This window comes from Cervus canadensis, chromosome 3 (genome assembly GCF_019320065.1).
Source record: "Cervus canadensis isolate Bull #8, Minnesota chromosome 3, ASM1932006v1, whole genome shotgun sequence".
Classification (NCBI taxonomy): Eukaryota; Metazoa; Chordata; class Mammalia; order Artiodactyla; family Cervidae; genus Cervus; species Cervus canadensis.
Window position 1 is genome coordinate 20,493,467 of NC_057388.1, and position 24,372 is coordinate 20,517,838.

The following is a 24,372-nucleotide window of genomic DNA, read 5'->3' on the forward strand; positions in this document are numbered from 1 at the left end:
AAATGTTGGGAGCAATAATGTGATGGGCAAGTGGCAATAATAAGTGAAAGCAATACTTTCTAAATAAAACATCTTTTAAACAGCTAACAATGGACATCAGTGAATCTTTAATAGGACAAATGAAGAGCTGCAAACCTGGAGAAGATGTGAAAATAAATTATCAGTATCTCCTTAAATTGAACAACAATTTCTGAATACTTTGGCATTTGCTAATAATTTTTTTCTAGAAGCTCACCAGGATGCACCTAGAAAGCAAAATAACCTGCGACAAACAATAACTTCCTCTCTCCCCAGAGGAAGTCTCTAGGGAGAGAAAGAAGCCTTTTTTTAGTATCATAAGCAGAGTTTGACTTTTATGATGCCAGCTAATTCATAGCACTGTGGGTTATCAGTAGACATATTAAAACAGTCAAATTTATTTTTAGAGCAATTTCAATATCACATTTATCATAAAGTTGAGGAAAATGAGACATACCCATATGCCTAGGAGATGCAGACAAGTTATGGAAAATAAAGGAATAAGATCTAGAAATCTGCTTTAACACTGTGCCTCTAGTTTACAATATTGGACCAAGCACTTGAAAACTGGATAAGAAGATACATCCCATGTTGTGTTCCTATCATAATAAAATTGTTTTAAAAGATTGAAACTTAAAATGAATAGGTAACATAAAAACTTCCGGGACAGGTGAGACCATCTAACAACTAAGAAAGTTCATCCAGCCCTCACAAATGACCCATCACAATCACCACTACATCCAGCACTACCAAAAGCCAAAGGACCACTTTCAACATGGAGCGTGTACAACAGTGCCAATACTTCTAGTAACTTCCTTACAACATTCTTTCAAATGAAAACGTTGGCTGTCCATGAGGAGAGTGGAAAGATCTCTGTAGCACTATAGCATTTACCCTTATTGTCAAATGAATTAAATAGGACAATGTAATTGTTCAATTATTAATATTATTCAATTTATTTTTTAAAATCATGCTTGAATATGCAACAGTAAACCTAGAAACCACAACCTGGACCTGGCTATCAGACTTCTCTATAACTCTCCCAGCTCAACAATCTTGAACATTACCAAAAGACTTCTACTCTTGTGTCCTATGGACTTCCCAGATAGCACTAGTAGTAAAAACCCACCTGTGAATGAAGGAGATGTAAGAGATGTGGGTTTGATCTCTGGGTCCCCCAGAGGAGGAAATGGCAACCCTCTCCAGTATTCTTGCCTGCAGAATCCCCATGGACAAGGGAGCCTGGTGGGCTATATAGTCCATGGGGTTGCAAAGAGTCGGACACAACTGAAATGACTTAGCATGCTGTGTCCTATAGATGCTTTGCTATGTCAATAACTGTTCCCTGGAACAATTTCCCAGGACCCATGATTAATTCAAAAATAAGATCCCATAATTTCAAATATCTCGAAGAGAGAGAAGGTAAAGATTATGCGCTTGCTGCAGTTATCCTAAACACACAGAGCAGACGATCAGTGCAAGACTGAAATCTCACTCGGTATCATTTTAAACTGCAAGATGGAATACAAAGAAGTGGAACTTAAAGTAATTCCAACAAGGGTGGGTTTCACAGCCACCTTTCATGAGCTGCGCTGTCACAGACCCTCAAAGAACTGCTGCGTGATTGAAAGAAGAGGGTGACCAGGGGCCACAGAGACTAGAGGAATTTCACAAACACTTCCCAAAGAAGAAATTTAAACATAAACAGCAGAGTCATTGCCTGATAGAAGCAATTGCAGCAGTAAGCAATGCAGCAATCAGAAATGGAATGTTTCATTTTGAACAAAAGGCCTTCGGAGCCGTTTAGTGCTTACTTCACTATTGCCAGGGAGTTAGTTACTATTTGGAAATGGTCTGCTGACTCTCTGAATTCCTCAGCTCTTTTTTTACTTTCAGAGTCTGCTACAGAAAAAGGTATCTAAATGTCAGTTTGTCATAAGAACAGATATAATTGTATTCCTTCTAGGCTAAAAAAAAAGTCACAGAGATTCACAATCTTATGCAACATAATGGTCCCCTGGTCAAGTCTCCTATTCTAGTTGTTTCAACTCGATCAGCTTAAAAATCAACACATAAAGAACTTAATCACTTGTCTAAGAATTTTTACACTTCTAAGTGGATCAATAATCACTGATGCAATTCAGTCATACCCCCATCTTAACAAATGAAAGTGAAAGTGAAGGCCATCCGACTCTTTGTAACCCCATGGACAATACAGTCCATGGAATTCTCCAGGCCAGAATACTGGAGTGGGTAGCCCTTCCCTTCTCCAGGGAATCTTCCAGGCTCAGGAATCGAACTGTGGTCTCCTGCATTGCAGGCAGATTCTTTACCAACTAAGCTATCAGGGAAGCCCATGGCAACAATAAAAAAATTCTATTTCTGCTCACTTTAATCACAGATGGACAGAAGTAACTGGTATAAATCCCTGCTGGACGTCCTTAAGGTCTAGCACGAACCAACTCTTGCAGTGATTATTAACATCTTTCATGAGATGAAGAGATCACATTCTCATCATTACTTAACGGGCTTTCAAATTACTTTATGTTAAGTGACTCTAGCCTCAGTCTTTAATGCTTCACATTTTTGTGGTTCTTTCACTTACATTATTTAAGTACATCAACATAAAAATGAATTTCCTTTGACAGCCAAATTAAGTTTTAGACACAATACAAAATTCAACTACCCAAACACTTAGCCCATACTTGATAATGGATACTTACAGTTTTGATCCTGAGCCCTCTGTGTGTGGGCAGGTATGTATGCATGTACCTGTGTCTACTTGGTGTGGGGCTAAAGAAGATGGAAGCATACCTTCTCATTGATATAACCTGGAGCAGACTTACTTGTGCTCATCAGTTCCTCTCATTTCATACTTTATTCAGTCCATATTCCAATCAGATAGATCCCTTAAATCTTTACAAGTACTATCATCTTATCTTATGGATATCAAATTAGGACGTAACGTCTGATTATGACTGAATACACGGACTCACAGAGCAGATAATGTAAGCTGTATATAGGCCCATTAGCCTACGTTGCAGATGTCAAATCTACATGAAACAAATTAATTTGAGTTTAAAAAAATAAGATATCTCTGAAATTTTTTTTTTACTTTTCTGAGGGGTTTAGATACAATAGCCAATATGAGTCATAGCCATGTTAGCTAAAAGTCTCCCAATGCTTTCTCAGCTAATGTAGAGAGAGAAAGCATCTTTCATGAAAAGACACAAACTTTTCATCAAAGTCTGCCCTTCAAACTTCCCTGCTGGTATAGTGGTTCAGAGTCTGCCTGCCAATGTGGGGCACCTGGGTTCGATTCCTAGTTGGGGAAGATTCTACCTGCTGAGGGACAGCTAAAGCTGGTGTGTGACAACCGCTGAGCCTGTGATTTAGAGACCCCGCTCCACAATAAGACAAGCTACCACACGAGAAGACTGCGCACTGCAACCCAGACCCAGCACAGGCAAACTTCTTTTAAAAGTGTAAAGAAATAAAAAACGTCGCCTTTCTCTTGAGGTCCAAAATGCTATTTGGTAGGTTACACTGTAATAGTAATAGTAGGCTTAAATATAAAGCTACTCCCAGGAAGAATAAACATTGACCTGAGAAGTTTTACAGGAAAATACTCCATTTGTATGTACACCAGGGCAGGTTGGAAGGGAGTCAGACAACTGAACAGAATGAAAGGCGTTCCATTTACCTATAGCACCTCTATCCAGAGTCCTCTCATTTTGGCAATTTCTTAGGTATCATGGTGACATTTTAAACTTTATTCTTACCTTCCAATGGAGTGTACACTGCCCAGCTGATTCGAAACAGGTATCACCATTAATCAAAGGGAAACAATATTCCTATGGGTCTGTGTCTCCTAAGAGACACCTAAGGAGTGCGAATTTCCCACTGTGACCTTTGAGTGCCTTTATTCCCACAGCTGTGTCTCCCCTACAACCCTCTTACACATGACTTAGTTCTCTAAATGTTCCTCTCTGACCCTTCTGCCAAAAATCAAGACTGTCCAATTAATAATTGCTAATTCTCAAGAACAATTCCTCTCTCACCAAAATGAGTTGAACTTGATGCACATTCCTCTCTTTCTCAAAGGCCACCCAACATGCCCAACTTGGATGCACCTTCAGAGAAGTCCCAGGTCCTGCCCTGCAGAGTCAGACACAACTGAAGTGACTTAGCACGCATGCACAGTACAGTTTCAGGTGATGTTCTTCAACATCAATTCTGTAGGAAGGTATTCAACTGGAACAAGCCAGTAACATGTTCATCTCTTATTTTACGTGTATGCCTGCTTTTTTGTTTCCCCCTTTGGACTACCTTTTCACTCAAATGTTCTCCTAAAGTTTTAAAATTAAAGAATGAATTTTTGGCACATTAATCAAGTACGTGTCTTTCTATTATGACATAGCTGATTTCCCTACACAGAATCTATGACACTCACCTCTTCAGGCTCAATCAGTTTAAATTCCATGCCTCTCCCAGTCCAGGCAATAAAATGGGAATTTGAAGGGTCGTCTAGCAGAGCTACCAAAAACTGCCAGAGCTGAAGTGATCCCCGCCGCTGGTATGTGGGTCCTTCCCGATACATCCCCGGCTCTTGTTTTATGTCTCCTAAATTAAAAACATTTTAAGTTTCTAGGATTAGCATTATTATGACATTTATATAAAATTTATGTTAAAATAATCACTAAAAATGGTTAAACCACAACTAATTTAAGAGTTTCTATGAAATACATCTTTTTCATTAAATAGGGACTTAACACAGCTAAATGGTTGAATATAATCTACAAACTTACAGATAACTACACATAGGTCAATACAAATGCACAGGGCGAAATAAAGGCATAGATGTCATTACTCATAAAAACACTGTATCTTTTTTTTTTCCTTTGGATACATTTTAAAAACTATAGTATCTAATCCTACTTCTTTACTTCATTGTTAATGTCATCTCTTACTGCTCTAAGCAGGGCTTCCCTGGCGGCTCAGATGGTAAAGAATCTGCCTGCAATGTGGGAGATCTGGGTTCTGTTCCTGAGACAGGAAGATCCCCTGGAGAAGAGAATGGCTACCCCCTCCAGTATTCTTGCCTGGAGAAGTCCATGGACAGAGAAGCCTGGCAGGCTATACAGTCCATGGAGTCGCAGAATCAGACACGACGGAGTGACTAACACACACAAACACACACAAACACACATACACCTACTCTAAGCAACAGTGGAGAGGGAGTAATCAATTTTAAGCTCCAGGCATTTTATTTAGACAAATTAAAATTTGCAAACTACAATTGATAAATACCTCATTGATTTGCATGTGACAAACTATTGAAAATTTAAATGCAAATGTTTCAAAGCAAATTTAATAGCAGCGTAAACTCTGTGAGCTAAGTAAAAATCAGGAAAAGATCATGGGTAATGCAAGGCATACTGGATTACCATCATGCCATTTTTCTACCACACATTCATATTGCCACCATGCTTTTCTCAGCTAGCAGCAAGTGAAAATTCTCTCATTTTCCCTTATCTATTGTTTATATTGCACTTATTTGAGTTTAGCTTGTTTTTCTTTTTCTGAAAGTCTGATTCAAAAATGCATATACACATAAAAATGAACATACCAGAGTTTTCTGTAAATCTGTATTTTTAAACAAGAAAGGATTGTTTGTGCTACATACAAACTGTAAAAGTCTATTAAATAGATTACAGCAATAAAGGTGTCAGTTTCCAATTCTTTGGTATAAATCTGGTCAGATATTTTGATTTTACCAAAAGCAAACAATCGAACAAAGAAAACACACACACAACTCAGTTTCATGACTACTGATTATACACTTCCAGCTCCAGCAAACTGTCTCAAAAATATGTGGAACCAGTCACACGGGGAGTTGAATGTCTAAGGTCCTATAAGCATATCACTATTAATGCATGAATTTCTCTCCTTCATGCAGAGGGAAATTGTTTAGAAGCAATTTAGACAAGAATATACTTAAGGCGATACACTAACACGCAGAGTGAATTATAAAACAGCCCAAATCACAAGCTTTTTAAAAACTTTCTTTTGGTCAGAAGACAGAACTACACCTCTTAAAATAATGATAGAAAAAATACTTTAAAAAGTCAAAGTAAAATTATTCACTCAATAGCTGCTAAAAATCATTATGCTGTTTTGGTTTAAGCTATAGAATATGGAAGTGTCTCTTCATATTGCTCAGTGATAGTTTTATTTATTTTAGGTTTTCCTTCTGAGATTTAGAAATTTTCATGGGGGCGAATGAATAATTTTGCAGATGAAATGAAACACTCAAATGTTCTAACCTTTAGATTGCTTCTGCCTATAAAACCGACTGATCATATTGGCCTTGCACAAGGAAAAAACATTTCCTTGTTTTTCTTTCTTCTTGTTCTCTTTTTCTCATAAAATGTAAGCCCAAGACTATTTTGCCCAAAGTATTTTCTTAGTATAAAGCTGAGAAGTATTTAAAAATCAAAGGGAAAAAATAATCAAGACAATTAGTTTCCCCAAATACAAGTATGACTCTGTCTTTGCCCTGTTAGATTATACCCTGATCTTGTCTATATTTTGAAATGTTTTTCTTCCTTATATGCCCATACTAATTATGGTGATTTCTTAAAAAGTTAACTCACTAAATATGAAAGGAACTGATGAAGGTCATTCCAAAAAGTAGACTTTCTGCTTTATTTCAAGAGAAAAAAAACCTAGATTTTAAGCATTTTGATGCTCTGCTAATGGTGCTAAATACAATAGCACACATCACATCTCTGAAACTTAAAGGTTAAAACTAACATCTATTATAGAATAAGACTGAAAGTTGTGGAGTTTAACCCGTGACCTTGGCATGAATTTAGCAGTATAAAGGGAGGCTAAGGAAACAGATATTCCCAAGACTGGTCATCCTGTCTGATAAGTCTAAGAGTAGTAAAGCATCGAGAACAGAGTAGTCTTCAAGCAACTAATTAGAGATAGAGGAGCAATCTGCGCATATCCTTTGCTGTTTAAATAATGACAATTAAAACTCCCAAGAGCTACCAAGTCATTACAGCCATGATCCCGAAAGTTTATGCAATCAGCTAATCAGAAGGCCCCTGCTCATTTCCTGTTAAACAATCAAAGCAGGAAATATGGAGACCACTCTGAAGAACCACTAAGTCAATCAACTGTTCACTTTTTACCCAAGCCTCCTTTTAGATGCCGACTGTTGCCATCTTTGTCAAGAGAAGAGTCTCTCTAACTTGACACCCCTTACCCCTTTCTAACGTGTGGGGGTGATGTTTTCATTTTCATTGCCACAGCAAGTGATATTAAAAAGGTAATGCTTTCCTAAATCCATTTGGAGCAATTACAAAGTAATGTCACATTAGTAATGAACATCTTCCAAAGGAAAAAAAAAAGAAGAGGATGCACAATCACTAACTAAATGGGCAGCTATGTTGCTCCTGTGTTCCATAATGCATCTTTTCATGAACAATAAAAGGCAAGAGGCTACATTAGTCATCTGTGCGTCCACAGTAGCAAGCTTTCTGCTCCGCTTTGTTAATTACGGGATCAGCTTTCAATACATCGCTAACAACAAGCTGCATGTACTCAGTGGGGCAATGGAAAGGGCCCTCTCTTATTCTACATAAAGCTCAGCAAGAATGATACTCTGTCTGTCTTTAAAAATGGGATCTCTCATAGGACAAAAGAGAAAAGCTTCTTAATGGGAAAAGGAAAGGGAATTTATAAGAGGTAAAGTTTAGTGAGACTTGAGTGCACTGTAAGTGATGAGCATGAAAATCTTTAAGTAGCTATGTTGACTGCTTTCAGGAGAGGCGAGGGTGATCTCTCCAGAGCCTCTTACAGAAATCAAAACTTGATACACAATGAAAAAACCTACCATCGAATTTCTCTGGGACGACACAGGTATCATCATAAAACTGCCTGGGGCCCTTTTCAAACATGCAGCCTGTGGAGGGGAAATGGGATACATTTATTCATGACAGAAATAAAACTCACAAACAATTCAAAATATAACCATGAATGCAAAAATAGAGGCAGAAAAGGACATCGCTTTTCCACTCTGTGACCTTGGACAGATTATTTAACCTCTGTGCCTCAGTTTTCTCATCTATAAAATGGGAATGATAATAAACCACCTATCTTATGGGGCTGTTGTGAGGACTGAATGGTTCAATATATGCAACTTTAGAACAGTGATTGGCACACGGTAATATATGAAAGTTAGCTATATATATTATTACTAAGCCAATAATGCTCATGTAAACACTGGCAAACCTGCGATGTAAAACAAATTATCTTCTTTTTTGTTTTCTTCCAAGTTTCATTATTCAAACACATGAGAGGAAAATCAGAATTACTGACATTTACCTTGCATTATGACCCTGATGAATTGAAACAAATACAGTTTACCCCCGAACTCCTTTACAGAAATATTTAGCTGCATTAACCTCATGATTTCATCTTCAACAGACAAGTCAGATTAAAAAAAAAAAAAAAGAATTTTCCTTTATTGCTAAATCCTTGGAAAAAATGCAAAATAAATTGATGGCTTTCTACAATCATTTTCTCCCCCAAATATCCTTGACTGTGGGACTTTCATTTAATTGCTGTTATCTTTAATTACTAGAAAGAAATTTCACATAATTTAGTCACAGTTTTATTTCTCATAAGTATTGGTCTCTGTGGTAGGTACATAATATTAACAACAACAACAACAATTAAATTGCATTTGTGCAAAATTTTGGTCTTGTATGTTCTGGATTTACCATCTCATTTTATTATCTTTTCAACACAGGGGTTAATTTCTATTGATGCAAAACAACCAATGTTAGACTCAACCTAGAAAGATGGATCCAAGTCATTTCACTGAAGACACACAGTGTTGACATCAAGGATCGTGCACGTAATTCAGGAAATACTTTGAAGGTTAGTCTATCCAGATAAAAGAACTTTCATACATTACCTTGCAAATATCATGCCCATTAGAACAAAACTTTGCCACCGAAGTTACTATAACACATCCATGAGAAAAACACGTTTTCTAAGCCTCTTGTGTGAGGCTCAACAATTGCTTGTCCCCAAATGTAAAATCCAAGATATTTAAATGTGATTGTATTTAAATCAACTGCATTTTATTTCAACACAACAACTTAGCTCTCTAAAGCAAAACTGAAAATTCCTTGAAGATACATTTCAGCAGACAGCAGTAAGGTGGGTGATCTATAAAGCACATGTTCTATTTTAAAAGGATGTGGTTGTTGGCAAAAAAGAACAGAGAAATTCACTTATCAGCTGTTTATATGCACATGACTCATGTTAACAAATATAAGAGATCATGACCCGAAAAATCTTCCTTTTACTTCAGAAAGTTTTAAAACAATGGTTTAGTGGACCTAAGTGATTTTTCCTGTATATCATGATAATGTGACAGCATCCTGAGGAGGGCTGATTATGTTGACAAGTATTTACAAGAATTTCAATAATGGAAAACTTAACTTCTGTTCTGCTGGGATGAGTCAGGAAGCCTTCTTGCCTCATATAAATGGAGTGGCAGCTAGGCACTTCTGAAAGAGGAAACAACATCGGTCAAAGAGAAGTCTGGAGCTGAAAACGTGTTGTTATCAGTGGACAGAGTGCAGATAGGAAAGTAACAGAAACACACACGAGTCTCCTGCGGGGAACTTGTCAACACACAGTTAACATTGCAGGTGGGGCCTGCACAAGAGACGCAGGGATGAGAACCATATCATGGTGAACAGTGATTCTCCTGAACCGGTGTGTGAATTCGAAGTTTTACCCACACCAACCTTACTAAACTAAAGGTTGGCTAAGCAACAGCACATAAATGTGATGGTTTACAGCATACTAACACATATATATGGAATTTAGAAAGATGGTAACGATAACCCTATATGCAAAATGGAAAAAGAGACACAGAAATACAGAACAGACTTTTGAACTCTGTGGGAGAATGTGAGGGTGGGATATTTCAAAAGAACAGCATGTATACTATTTATGGTGAAACAGATCACCAGCCCAGGTGGGATGCATGAGACAAGTGCTCGGGCCTGGTGCACTGGGAAGACCCAGAGGAATCGGGTGGAGAGGGAGGTGGGAGGGGGGATCGGGATGGGGAATACGTGTAAATCTATGGCTGATTCATATCAATGTATGACCAAAAAAAATAAATAAATAAAAATAAATAAATAAATGTGATGGTGTCCTCAAAACAAATAGCGCCATGAGTCCAAAGACATTTCAGGACATGTATGGAATAAATTTGTTTACCCAGTGGCAACCAAGGCAAGATGAATAAAAGACCCATTCATAGATTATTTCATGAACATTGGCTAGAAATCATCATGAAAAGACAAAATTGTTATGTCTCTTACAATTGCTTCAGCCTAGTAAGATGACTGCTATTTTTTTTTCTTCAAACAAAAACAAGACTGACTTTTCATTTTGTTAAGCCCACGGGCCATATGCAAAGCTATAAAAGAGAAATCCAACAGCAACAAATTCAACAGCAACAAATCCAACAGCAGAAATCCAATAGCAAACAGGATTGCTACCCTAAGAGCAAGGCCTTACTTGTATGACCAACTTAATTCATTTCTGAGAAAATAAAACTTGGTTAATGGTTAAACTTGAGTCATAGTGATGGCTGTGTATCTAATGCGTTTAGCAGCTTCAGTTCAGTTCAGTTCAGTCGCTCAGTCATGTCTGACTCTTTGCGACCCCATGAATCACAGCACGCCAGGCTTCCCTGCCCATCACCAACTCCCGGAGTTTACTCAAACGCATCTCCATCGAGTCGGTGATGCCATCCAGCCATCTCATCCTCTGTCGTCCCCTCCTCCTCCTGCCCCCAATCCCTCCCAGCATCACGGTCTTTTCCAATGAGTCAACTCTTCGCATGAGGTGGCCAAAGTACTGGAGTTTCAGCTTCAGCATCAGTCCTTCCAATGAACACCCAGGACTGATCTCCTTTAGGATGGACTGGTTGGATCTCCTTGCAGTCCAAGGGACTCTCAAGAGCCTTCTCCAACACCACAGTTCAAAAGCATCAATTCTTTGACATTCAGCTTTCTTCACAGTCCAACTCTCATGTCCATACATGACCACTGGAAAAACCACAGCCTTGACTAGACGGACCTTTGTTGGCAAATTAACGTCTCTGCTTTTTAATATGCTGTCTAGGTTGGTCATAACTTTCCTTCCAAGGAGTAAGTGTCTTTTAATTTCATGGCTGCAATCACCATTTGCAGTGATTTTGGAGCCCAGAAAAATAAAGTCTGACACTGTTTCCCCATCTATTTCCCATGAAGTGATGGGCAGCTTAGATACGGGGACAAGGAAAGAAATACAGATTTAAGAGAGAAAAGATAAAAATTCAGGTCCTTCATTTACTACTAATAAAGCTATATGACTTTAGATAAGCCATTTTCAAAGTTTATATAAAATAGAGGACTGAGTCACATGTTATCTGAGTCGGCTGATCTTTGACTCTCAGTTTGGAAGTTCACTCACCTAACCAGAGGTCAATTCACGGTGAAGACTGAAGTTTCAACCTCAAGACCCTCCATTTGCAAAAGTGCTGCTGAGACCTTAAGCCTAATTTTGTATATGCCATTTCATTTACTTTTTCTTTCAGGTTCCACATTTTATAAGTTGTAGGTACCTAAAACCTGGGTCCAAATCTGAGTATAACATATATAGTTTCCATAGATGCATAAACATGATTAAGTTGATTCTATATCCTGTATGTATTACTAAAGATTTTAAAGCAATATCTACAAAAATAAACATATACAAAAAAAGGGGTTGGGGGGCCTTCCCTGGGGGCTCTGCCTGCAATGTGGGAGACCTGCGTTCTATCCCTGGGTTGGGAAGATCCCCTGGAGGAGGGCATGGCAACCCACTCCAGGATTCTTACCTGGAGAATCCCATGGACAGAGGAGCCTGCCAGGCTCCTCTGTCCATGGGGTTGCAAAGAGTGGGACATGACAGAGCAACTAAGCACATACAAAAATAGATGTTTAAAATATATATGACAAGATTGCTATTTAATATAAGAATACAACCTCCTTTCCACCCCTTGTAGTAATCATATAACTTCTGAACAAGTAATAGCATTTAAGTGAATTGGAATCTAAAGGCTCTTCTCTCTTTTTAACTATCAGTCTATAAACTTTCATGCTATAATAGATAATGACCATTATTTAGCCCAGATGTTATTCTTTTTAGGTCCGGAATGTTCCATTTTTATTTATTTATTTATTTATTTCCATTTTTAAAGTCTATCTGAGTTTCTAAAAATTTGCCTGGTGATAAATGTCAACCAAAATATGAGATATCATTTCACAGAAAAAAAACATATATTATAAAATCTTAGTCAAAAATATCTTAATGGCGATCCTTAATAGCAATAACATTGAAAAGCATCCAGCAATCAATAGTTTACAAGCTGAAAATAGTGTCACACTCATTTTCAAACATTTTATTGCGCTTTGCCTTCTTTAAAGTATTATGCAGTTTATAGTTCCAACCCTATAAAAGGCAGGGTTAAACCTTGTTTTCTGATATCAGTGCTTATAATAGGGCTGCAGTGGAGCTGATCTTCTGGGTCACCAAATAATTAGCAATCCATTTTATCCCAACTTTTTAACCAATGGTACTTCAAATTAATGTTTAATGTTATTTTGATTTATTGCCAAGGCATAAGGTCCCTCATGCAGCTGGGCCTGGAAGGGACTGTGTTAATGACTCTGCCATCAGCTCAGCAGCTGCTTAGAGGCAAGCATTTTGTTGAACTGATGTTGACACCCCGCCACTAAATACTTTTACTGACTGCTGCTCAGCTGCAGTGTGGCTGTGAAAACAGCTGGCTGGCTCTGGAGGCAGCTAGAAAACGTACAGGTTAAACTCTATTATATATAAGTGGGACTAAATGTAGTCCTTCCTCCCCAGAGGGGGAGAAGAGAAGTTCAAGCATTTCTGAGAAAGTTGAAGGGCCAGTTTATAAAAGTACTCCAACATCACACAAAACAAGCATAACTCTGGAAAACTAGACATTGGACATCAAAGGTAGGATTCGATGGGTCATTTCACTAACACTCAGGTATTTACCGAACTGGACAATTTATTGTTTTCTGCTGTGCTTTAATATTCTTCATAAATTCTACTTATTAATCTATGATGTTTAAAGTATACTAATTTAAAATTCACCATAAATTAATGCCATAAAATACACCTGGTGCCAGGCTTCCATTACACTTCCAAAGGCTCAACTTGTGATCTAAGTTCTAAAAAAAAAGGACCAAACAGCAATTATTTAGAAAAAAAAAAAAATGCATACCTGAGAATATATTTGTGTTTATGCTAGTTCTTATACTATTTATCACACCTCAGAGTAAATAAAATTAACATCTAGCTCTTGAAATTGAGACACTCGGCTGCATTGTCTAAATTCAGTCTGTCTTTAAATTCAGCATCCTTTATACAGAAAAGAGAAGCCTAAAAAAAATATGGTTAAGAGGAGTTTATTTCCCTAAAGTAACTAAAGTCATGTTATCCTAAAGTGATATCAGTTAATTTATGACCATCAGAGTGGGTCAGACTCTAATCAAATTGTAGAAACATTTCCAAAGTGATTATTCAATCAAATGACTAACATGGTTAATTAGGAGCCATAAACATTGCTCTGAAGTTCATCAAAGTAATGACTTGCCCAGAAAAATTACTGCTAATTAAATTGCCTGCTGCTTTCATTTCTACCTTATCTAATAAAAAATCCAACCAATGAAGTTTGGCATTACATTTTAACTTTTGCTAAATGCTCAACTCAGATCCAAACTAGCCAAGTGGCGACTTCAAAGGCAAATGTTTTGTAGCAGGGAATGGAGGCATTTCATACATATTCATTTATGTTTATTCATGAAAAAAACTTCTATAATTCAGTGACAATCATAAGCTGCAGTTTAGCCTATGCACAAATGTTAAGACGACTGAATATTTACACTGTCTTAATATGCATCCATAATTATAATCTTAGGATCATTAGTATGGCAGTGATTACAAACATATACCTTGTCATCTAAGAGACCTAGTTTTGAAATCTCAGTTCTGATATTTTGTGGGAGCAAAACATTTTGTTAGTTATTTAACATCTCTCTCAACCTCCACATCTGTAAAATGGGAATCACAGTGATTTCCTTCAAAGATAAGACCATATGGAACAAGCCATGGATAACATTATGCCCAGTTTCTGAGAACACTAAGAATTCAATACAAGGTACTTATTATTAACAGAATCTATTTTTAAGTGAATCTCACAAGTATTTAAAGTGTGTGAACGACAGTACTTACAACAAAAAGTAATTATGTATCAAAATTATTTTTGTATCTTAATTTTTTATTCTTATATAAGGTATCTACTGAGATGGCTGACATTGCTTATTCAATGCTTACTCAGTAATATTCTTCATAAATATATTAACCTGTGATATTTAAAATATTGATTTTAAATTCATTATAAATTTATGATGTGTAAGGTTTAAGTGAGATGCTCCATTATATTTTCAAAATATTTGGAGGTACTTCTTTTGAGCTTCCTTTTTGCAGTATTATCCCCCAATATTTGTTGCTATATTAAAAAATTTTAAATTCAGTCTGTAAATTGAATCATGCATATTAAATTTAGGATAAAGGATTTTTTTAAATTTTGAAACTTATGGATCAAGGAGCATGACATAAAGACACAGCCAAATCAGCTTGCAGAAACTAAATGGCTTATAATTTGTCACAGATGAGTTCATGGTGATGAAAGCTGATCTAATATGCTGCAAAAATGCAAAGCAGCAGAACACTGTTGTTACTTTAATGCCCTAATCACTGTGGGGGAAGTTAAGAGTAAACCAACACCCTAAACCACCTGACTTGATTAATCTTCACCTTTAGTAATACTGTTAAAATTTCCTTTAAATAAAGATATGAAGGTATGAAACTAAAAACTCAGTTTCTGTTTCTTGACCCGCACTTACAGCTGCATTGGGAAATATAACACTGATTTGGGAAGCTCTACCAAAGATCTGCCCACAAAGGGCAGTTGTGCATTTGCCAGGTACTTTTCTGGTTTGCCTAAGTGCTACCCTGCACGGAATGAAGGTTCCTCTTCAGGGCATGGTTAGCCTAAAGTTTCTAGGAGCTGAACAGGCCAGATCAGAGAGGAACTATCTGCCACATTTGTATGAGACATCCCTATAATGTCTTTAAACTGTTTGTTATAAAATAGTGTACAAACCTGAAAACACTCCAGATTGCAAATTCTAATTAAGAGGAAAAGCACCTCACTTTCATTTGATGCTGGTAGTTAAATTCCTAAAAAAAAATAACCGGTGTGATAACTTAATTAAGCATTCAAATCTCTAAGAGTAAATGAGAAATCCCAGTAAAATAGTACAACATTGGATGTTGTATTTTAATGTGATTTTTACTTTCATATCAGTGTGCAATGCAGGGATGGATTGATTACATACGTAACTAACTCACTCCTTGAGGAGGTGATATGAGAAAATCAAGTTCACCTAAATTTGTTTAATGTATAATGATGACAGTGGAAAATTTAGCACTTTAAAAGCCCAGGGCCAAAATGAGTATGTTGACATACATCAGAAATTAACAGGTACTTGGTGAGAAATATGTTTGTGTGTGTGCGCATTTCAATGTAAACATAGCAGTTTAAATAAGTTTTGCAAAAACATTTACCAAAAAAATATTGAGCTGTACCAAGAACTAATGACATCACCTTCATTCAAGAAACATGAGTATTATGACAGATCTTGCCTAAGTTTTGTCTGTCTTAAATTTAATTTTTTTGTTTCTACTCATTTCCTGGCAAACTCACAGTTTAACATTTAAAATCAGAAGGTTTTCCAGGGTACATAAATAACATAAACTTCATAAGGATGTATTTAAAAGCAAAACTATTCACATACATACTAGTGTATCATCCTTTGACTCTGCATATCCACTTGCCACATGAATAGATTTTTGTATAGCTGATCAAGAAAACATATTTTATCAAGTTCCCTGAAAAAGATGCTAATGTGATAATTTTTTTTTACACCCATACAATCTTTCTATTATGTAACAAACCTGAAAATAATTAGTTCTAAAAGTAAGGCCCAGTATTAGTATGTTTGGATTAAAGTGTGGCGAAATCAAGTGTGATGGCAAAAAAGTCAAGTTTTATAAGAGGTGTCTGTTGTCACTCACAAAATTTCTATGTGAATGTAACAACGTAGTCATTGAAACTCATGTGAAGAAGGCAGAAAAGCTGGAGTTTTACTTCATTCACACTTAGATGGGAAATTTGTCATTAGGATTTTTAGTACACTGTAAAAATAAATAATGTAAAATCTGCAGAGATATTTCTTTTGTCACAGTTCAGATGTACTGAATCTCCTGATGACATAGGAGATTACGTTTTTGAGGACAGAAAGAGAATTATGTCAGTCTTTGTATGCCTAGAATAGTGTTTGCAAAGCTTTACAAAAGAAAAAAAAAAGCATAAAACAGTGATCTGCAGTCAGATGTTTTTAAAACTTAAAGGCTATATAATCTAAAAGAACTAAAGGACAGGGAAGCCTGGCTTGCTGCAGTCCATGGGGTCGCAAAGAGTAAGACATGACTGAGTGACTGAACAACATAATCTAAAATAACAGCATAGACTGTACCACAAACTTCTCTTGGAAGCATCTGTTTTTAGGGTGAGGACAATATCCTACACAAATAACAACCACATTCAAACAGGATTGGCTTATTGTGATCTAGTTGGCTCACTGTTTTACAAGTTTTACAGGCCTGTGGAGGTTTCGTTGTCAAGAGTTGAAAATAAAGCTGAAATGATAGGAAATACAGTTTCATAAAATAAGCACAATTTTAACCTTGACTATTTATTAATATTAGTCTTAAACTTCTGACAACTAGTAGAAGTTTAAAAGAAAAGATACCATTAGTTGCCCAAACAAGCCACGAAACAATTTCTGAGGTGGGGGAATTTTTTATGATGAGTTTCAATACTGAATTGTTCCCTTTCTGGAATCCACGTGATCTGAAAAAATACATCATGAATTTGTCCTCTCACTTTCATTTCTCCTTGGATCACCACAGGATTCAGATGATTTCATCTACTTGCTTTGAACACGGGTAGTCCTAGTAATACGTTGAGTAGGATTGTTTCATTAAATTAGAAACGTCCTAATACTACAGTGTCTTATCGGCCATACACAACATGATTGTTTTAATGTAAGAACATCTCTATTCTGTCTTATCCTTTAGCACCAAAGTGTATTTGTAAATGTTAGCTATCACGGTGGCATTTCATTCAAGAACTAGCAACAATCTTGGAGGAAATCTCGAGAGGATAAAAATCATACCAGCAGAAATCCTTTTTATAATTGCCTGGACCCTTAGTACTTGAGCATTTTACAAGCACAGTCATGTTGAATCCTTCAGTCAGTTCAGTTCAGTTGCTCACTCCTGTCCAACTCTTTGCGGCCCCATGGACCGCAGCACAAAAACGCAAGAGGTGTGGGGATCATCTGTCCCTTTCTATGAATGACGCAGCTGAGGACAAAAGAGGTAACACCACCCGCTCAGCATGACACCAGCAGTAAACAGCTAACAGGTCCAGGGTTCAGTATAATGTTTCCAGTGTCATACAAAGTGGGTGGTTTTATTTTCTAACACTAAGAATAATAAAAACAAGTGGATGAAAACAGTGAACTGTGAGCGCCCACACTGAGTGGAAGGGTTAGCAGAAAGGAACATTTAAGGATACTTTTCTAAACTTCAGAGAACAGTAAATCCATCACAATGACACATGCATGTCATTCTTTTAGCTTTGCCTGGCTCTGTTTTTCACATGTGCCTTTGAATAGCTGTCTCTGTAAAATTTTCAAGACTGTATTAGAAGTAATTCAATAGAAAACGCACATACAGGATAACAACAATAATGAGCCATTTAATTTGACAAAAGTTCCTTGGAAAGATTTCCACTAAGTTATACACATGTTAGGTAAAAATATTTTATGAAATATAAAGTCTCCTTTTTCTCTAAACTATTAAATAGGTAAGTCACTAAAGGATAGAGTATAAAAAATTCTATAACAATATTCCAAACCTAAAAATATATACTCAGATACATACACTCGTAAAACAATATTTATCTGCCCTCTCTTATTCACTTATGAAACACACACAGGGAGAGATTCAAATGTATTTCCTTAAACTGTCTCATTTAATTGCAAATCTTAAGTTGCACACGTGAAAACAGTTGTATATTCATTTCACCCACTTGGAATAAGCATTTCTGGGCCTAAGCATCGTGGTCATTTTCTTTAAAAAGAAACTAAAAATCCCACCCTAAAAAAGTACACTCCTCTCCCCGTTCTAATTCCCTTTTTTCATTCTAGTACAACTCACAAGCCAACCATCCCTCCCTTCCCCCTTTCCTGCCTGTAAAATCCAAGTTAGACAAACACTGTGTGGCTGAAATGACATATTTGAATGGAATTCAGACCCACAAGTTCCTGTTTATGTTTCTGATTTGAGAATGTTGTCTTCTCCGTTCACTATACATTATGAACACTGCACGGCCATAAATAGTGTCAGGTTACATGCAGGCAGGACCAATGAGCATTAATCATTACTTCCAGTCAACTGGCAGAAGCAGCAGCTGATGGAACACTACACCCTTCAGCTCTGTATAAATGGACATTCCAGAGAGTCAGAGTGTGTCTGTGTGTGTGTGTGTCTGTATGTTTTTCCTTTCAGTCTCCATTTTATGAATGAAACTCCAGGCTCTATAGAGTCCATTCATGTAAGAGAAATGCTTACAGGGCTCTGCCTCTAGGGATCAATCAGTCATGGGTAAAACTGATATGATTGGTTTAAAACAGCCTTCAGCCTTCCATTACTGACTTAAAATGCAGTCCCTGTCCATTTGACCTGTGTTAATGCATAAAGAGTAAATCCAGACCATGGTCTCAATTCTCAAATCAAATCACTAGCCAATGCCACTTACTGTAACTGTAGATTTAGAGCATATTGAAGTATTTCTTAGAAAAACTGACAGAGTGGACCAAATCTTGGAGAGATTTGCTATTTTCACTCAGAACTGAATTAGGAAAACTCATATGAGATCTGATAAGCAAAAAAAGGCAATGTCAAGTTGTGAGGCCAATCCATGACCTCTGTTATAATAACAAGATCAATTAGGAAGACACCACCATCACTTTTCACATTTGAAGCACCTAAAAATCAGAGATTATGTGACCTACTAATCCACAAGTAACTGGCTGAATAAAAGAAAATTATCTTTGGATGTCGGAGAAACAGGTAAGATGGTACTATTTTCTGAATGATCCAATAACTCATTCCTTTAAATTCCCAAGTGACTTTCCAATTCTTTGAGTGACAATTTTAATGTTAAGAGGGGAAAAAAAATCAGTTGCCATGTTTCCGGAGAAAATGTGACCATAAGCAAACGATGTTCTGTCATGGAGTAGGGCCAAGGCTTGGCCTTTGGGAGTGTTAAATATCAGGTACAAAAGGCCAAAGTTCATGGAACCATAATCATCCCTACACTGGAAATTACTAAAGATGGCAATACTTAAAAACATCTAGAGTTTTTAGGAGGGAAGAAAGCTATTTATGAGCAATTAAGGGAACGATTTGTAAAGACTCAGTCCACTACCAAATACTGGTAAAACATATCATGGGTTTTATCAGCCATCTGTAACTTGGTCCTTGACTCTGAAAGAAGAAAATACTTCTTTCTTCCAGTGACCTGAAGCCATTTTGCAAAATGGCTGCAGTCAACAATCCCTGGATAGATCTTTAACTGGTTTCTCAAGGAATCTTCATTATGCCTACAGAAGAAGGAATGAGAAGGAACACGAAAAATGAATGGTCTTTGGTTTTAAATGTATGCAAGATTTCCTAATATGATGTTATAATAATTTAATATTTATCTTATAATTTCTAATATCTGCCAAATAGAATGATAGAAAATAAAGTTACCACCATATTTAACTTTGAACTAAAATTAAAATAGTTGACATAGCCAGGAGGAGAGATGGTAAGGAAACCTAGATTATGTCATCCACAGAGAATACAGAACAGAAGAATACTGAAGAGTCAATATATATTCAATTACTAATTCTTGAATAATATTCTTTTTTCAAGACTTAAAAAAAAATTCAGTATTTAGAACTAGTTTTCATGGTGGTTCAAAGATATGTAAGTAAAAATAATGAAGTAAAGCTGAAAATTTACAAATGTCATTATTTCATCTTTTTAAAAATTAGAGTTATAATTATCAGCCTCGGGGCCTCCCATTTTGGAAACGACAAAGCTTTATGGTCGAGCTGGAAGTGTAAAATAAGTATCAGGAGCCCTTCTACTCTCACGGTCCCGTCTAAATCTAATTAGCGTTTTCAACAGTTCTCTTTTGCCTTCACTCCACTCATTATTATTTCTTGTATGATATTTTTGGTTGTTTACTTATGTATAAACCAATTGTTCATTAAGCATGTAAGAATACTTATCATAAAACATATAGGAGGCCAATTTCCCTAAAATAAATACGTATCTCCTCTTATAAAGGAGTCAATAAAAAAAAATAAGATATCCTGATGACAGAATTCCTAAGATATTACTACAGTAGTAGCAGTGTAGTAGTAGTAACAATCAGAATAGTAATAATTTAGAAATAAACTACTGAGTAAATTTAGCCTTCTGAACTGTCTGTTTTCAATTTTGAGCAAGTTGAACCAGTTGATGAGGCCCTGTCTTCAACCCAACAAAGCACTATTTACTCATATTTCTATGTGGCTGCAGAAAATAATTATCTTTTTCTTGCTCTACTAGCTATTGATTTCATCCCATAAATTTAAAACCATATTCTAAATTTTACAAGGAAAATTCCAAGAATGCTCACGAAGAGCAATGTTAGGAATTACTTCTCTATTTTCTTTGCTATTTAAGATGAGTACCCATCAACACAGCAAAACACAGAATAACATTTACAACATAAAAATTTTCTCTCACCATTTCAGAAACCCAAGACTATTTAACTCGATGACTGCAGTGCCAGCTTGGGCCTATGTGAGTACCAGATATATTTGTCAGTTCTGACAGTTGAAAGTTAAACACATTTCTAGTTTTTAACATATTTAACATGAGCTAAATATTTTGCATTTATTTTATCATTTCTCTGCCTACATATAATTTTTCTACATGCTAAGAACAGATAATTATTCTCTAAATTTGAAGGTTTGTCTACTGGCATTCATTAAGTCCTCAGATGATGAAGAAGTATATGGTGAACATAAAAAGGGTTGCTTGGATTTAAAAATGAAAGTGAGAAAAGGCCCATCTTATTTCTCCAAATGTAAACTTTCTTTACATATTACAGTTCTTCATAAGTTCTCTACTAAAAAATAGATTGAGCCGACACCAGTTTGAAAATGACTCTTGTATTTTAAGCCATCAAGCAATCAAGTGTTTTCAAAGAGTGAAGTGCACTAAGAAAGAAGGCTCAGACAAACCCAAAGTTTACATAATCAAAGAATTCTTTAGCTGGCTATGACACTGATTTGCTACCTTTCCTTCTAATTATCATTCATCCTTTTTCAGAAGAACTATTAGGAAAAGTCACTTATCTGACAATCTCAAATTTTGATGATGTTTATGGTGTATTTTTAAAAAAGAGACAGAACACATTTTAATCCAAAATATCATTTGAGGTTTTATATCTTCCTATCTTACAACAGTGAGTACCTAACAATCAGAATAAAATTTGAGGACTATCTAACATGAAATGAATGCCTTCAAATTAGGAAAAGCATACCTTAGGTTTCAGTGCAAATGCTTTCATTACCCTGTATCATGTAGAGCTTTTTAAAATCAAATGCAAATATTCAGGCTAAAATTAGAGAGAAGAATAAATACGACATCTAACAAATTATGAATTAAAGAACTTTACTTTGGACAATTATATAGAAAGACTGTGAACTGTACACTAACTAAGAATAAGAAAGCCAAGGCTGTTTCACTGAGCTGTGCAACTGATGGTAAGTTAACCTGAATAAGCCTTGGACATTCTATCTCTACAGTGGAGTGTAAAGAAGGAATTTCAATGAGGTGATCCCCAAGAGCTTTCATGAGCTTAAAGACTTATGATTCTATGAAACAGCTATTTGTGTCAATTTCCCAACTGAAAAGAATGCTGCATTTGCCAACCCATACATGTGACATGCCTCCAAACTGAAAGAAGGCCTCATCAGTACCAGAGGGAATGAGCCTAAAAAACACAATTACAAAATACGGAAACATTTTCCTTAGAAAACAGGATCCCAGCTTTCTTTCTCCCCTACCCTCCTGAACTACTTCCTTCCCTCCTAAAGCTACAAGCATGTGCTTTTCCCCATTTTCTTATTTCAGAAACCCTTCTTCCTGTCTCTGAAAGTTCTTTCCCTTCTTCATTCCCAGCTCCTGGCTAAAACTGCCCCACCACATGGTGGGGAGGCAGTTTTTCAAATTAATTAAAGTAACAGAATAGGCCCTGAGTGTTAAAAACACTTTATTAAGGTATCACCTCTCCAATCAACTACTGGGTTAAAAATTAAGATTTTTAGTAACAACCCCAAATGCAAAGTAACATAAGAGCATTAAATAATGGGGACTGCCAGCACAGTGCAAGGATGAACCTGAAACTGACCAAGGATCATATTCATTCTCCTCCCTCTCTAAGGCAGCCCTGGAAACAAAGGAATACAAAGCCAGGTTTGCAACAAATGAGACTATGTCCTTCTGTATTTAGCCTTCCTTTTACTTATGGGACTGATGTGATTAACTTGGACACTTTTCTTCTTCAACTCTAAATTGGTTGATACTTGACAATTTAATACGTACTCTGATTAGAAAAGCTGTACTAAGCACAATTAAAAGACAAAGCACTGTACAGACAAAGTAGATACTGACGATAATATCACGGCATATCTAGTGCTACAGTATTTCTATACTGGGTCTTATTTTTGCCTGAGCCACAGCTGACATGTATAATTTTTTTACTCAATAGTCTCATTTCATTAAATATTATTAAAAGTCTGACTTCTAATGACTGCATAATATTTGCTATTGAGAGCCATAACTTACATTACCAATTGCTCTATGATATTCCTCCACCACTAAATATTCATCATGTGTCTTCCCTTCCATAAGATGATTTTCTGACAGTGAAAAAACCTGATCAAAGTGTATGAACATTTTGTGCTGATATTTTCTTGAGTTAAACTTTAGTTTCATGTGTTCACCACTCTCCTAAAAATACTACCCTTAGCTCTCCAAAACCAAAACGAAAGACCAATCAAGGAACACATAAATTCTAACAAAATATGTTGTTGCGAATATCTAAAATATTTACTTCATTGGGCATTCAGAATCTGCAAAACCTCATTTGTGAGTATGCAAATGGGAAAACAGCCACAATTTTATTTAAATAGAGCACTGTATTGGATGCACTTCATATGGATGAGGCACACAGTGCTTATTCAATTCTTTTTACGGAGTCACTCGGCCACAGGGGCAAAAAAGAAGAAATCGGATTGGATTCAGTAAAACCCAACCAACCAACAAAAAGCCTGTGTCCCTGCTTTGTGTAGCGATATTAGGCTAGAGACACAGAGAAGGAAAACAACAATAATAGATAATTACATCTATTATTGTACTGGACTGTTGAGAACTTAATATTATAATCATGATCATATTGTACTGGTTCATCAAATTGGCCCTAAATATCAATTGTTTTTTATCTTTTCAGAGCCCTCTGATCCAAGTTTTTTTCCCTTTCTCTTCATATAAATTTCTACTCTACTAACATAATATTTTGTAATTTTTAGCTTAAATACTCAGCAGTTGAAATTGCATTCCTGTAATTATAATTATGACTAATAGACCTTCCATTTCCCATGTCATAATTAATGTCAGGCTTTATTAGAGCATAATCATGTTGCCTTTTCACTTACAAAGCTTCTTTTATTTTCACAACATTTATGTTATATTGAATTAAGCAATGAAGAGTTCTAGAGGCCTTCTTAAAGGACAATCTGTGGATCATAGATGCTGAATAAAAGGATTATGAAATGTTTTTCGCATTGTCTTTAAATCACATAAAGTAGTTTCTAATGTGCTATTTGTTCAAAGTCAGTAAGTCAACTAAGCACTCAATGATTCAGTGATAAATACATTAAATTTTCT

At 36.2% G+C, this 24,372-nt stretch overlaps 1 protein-coding gene across 6 annotated transcripts in view; it reads right to left on the bottom strand.

Annotated features, from left to right (window-relative positions):
• The window catches only part of ETV1 (ETS variant transcription factor 1), a 94,738-nt gene that overhangs the window by 9,242 nt on the left and 61,124 nt on the right, over window positions 1-24,372 (bottom strand). For 4 of the 6 annotated variants that reach the window (XM_043462746.1, XM_043462745.1, XM_043462744.1 and 1 more), the window contains 3 exons: window positions 9,543-9,611; window positions 7,925-7,993; window positions 4,472-4,641 (listed from right to left, as the gene is read on the bottom strand). In XM_043462746.1, the coding sequence (XP_043318681.1) occupies window positions 4,472-4,641; window positions 7,925-7,993; window positions 9,543-9,611 (308 nt within the window). The remainder of the gene's footprint in view (window positions 1-4,471; window positions 4,642-7,924; window positions 7,994-9,542; window positions 9,612-24,372) is intronic. The other 2 variants (XM_043462749.1, XM_043462748.1) reach the window with 1 other exon arrangement.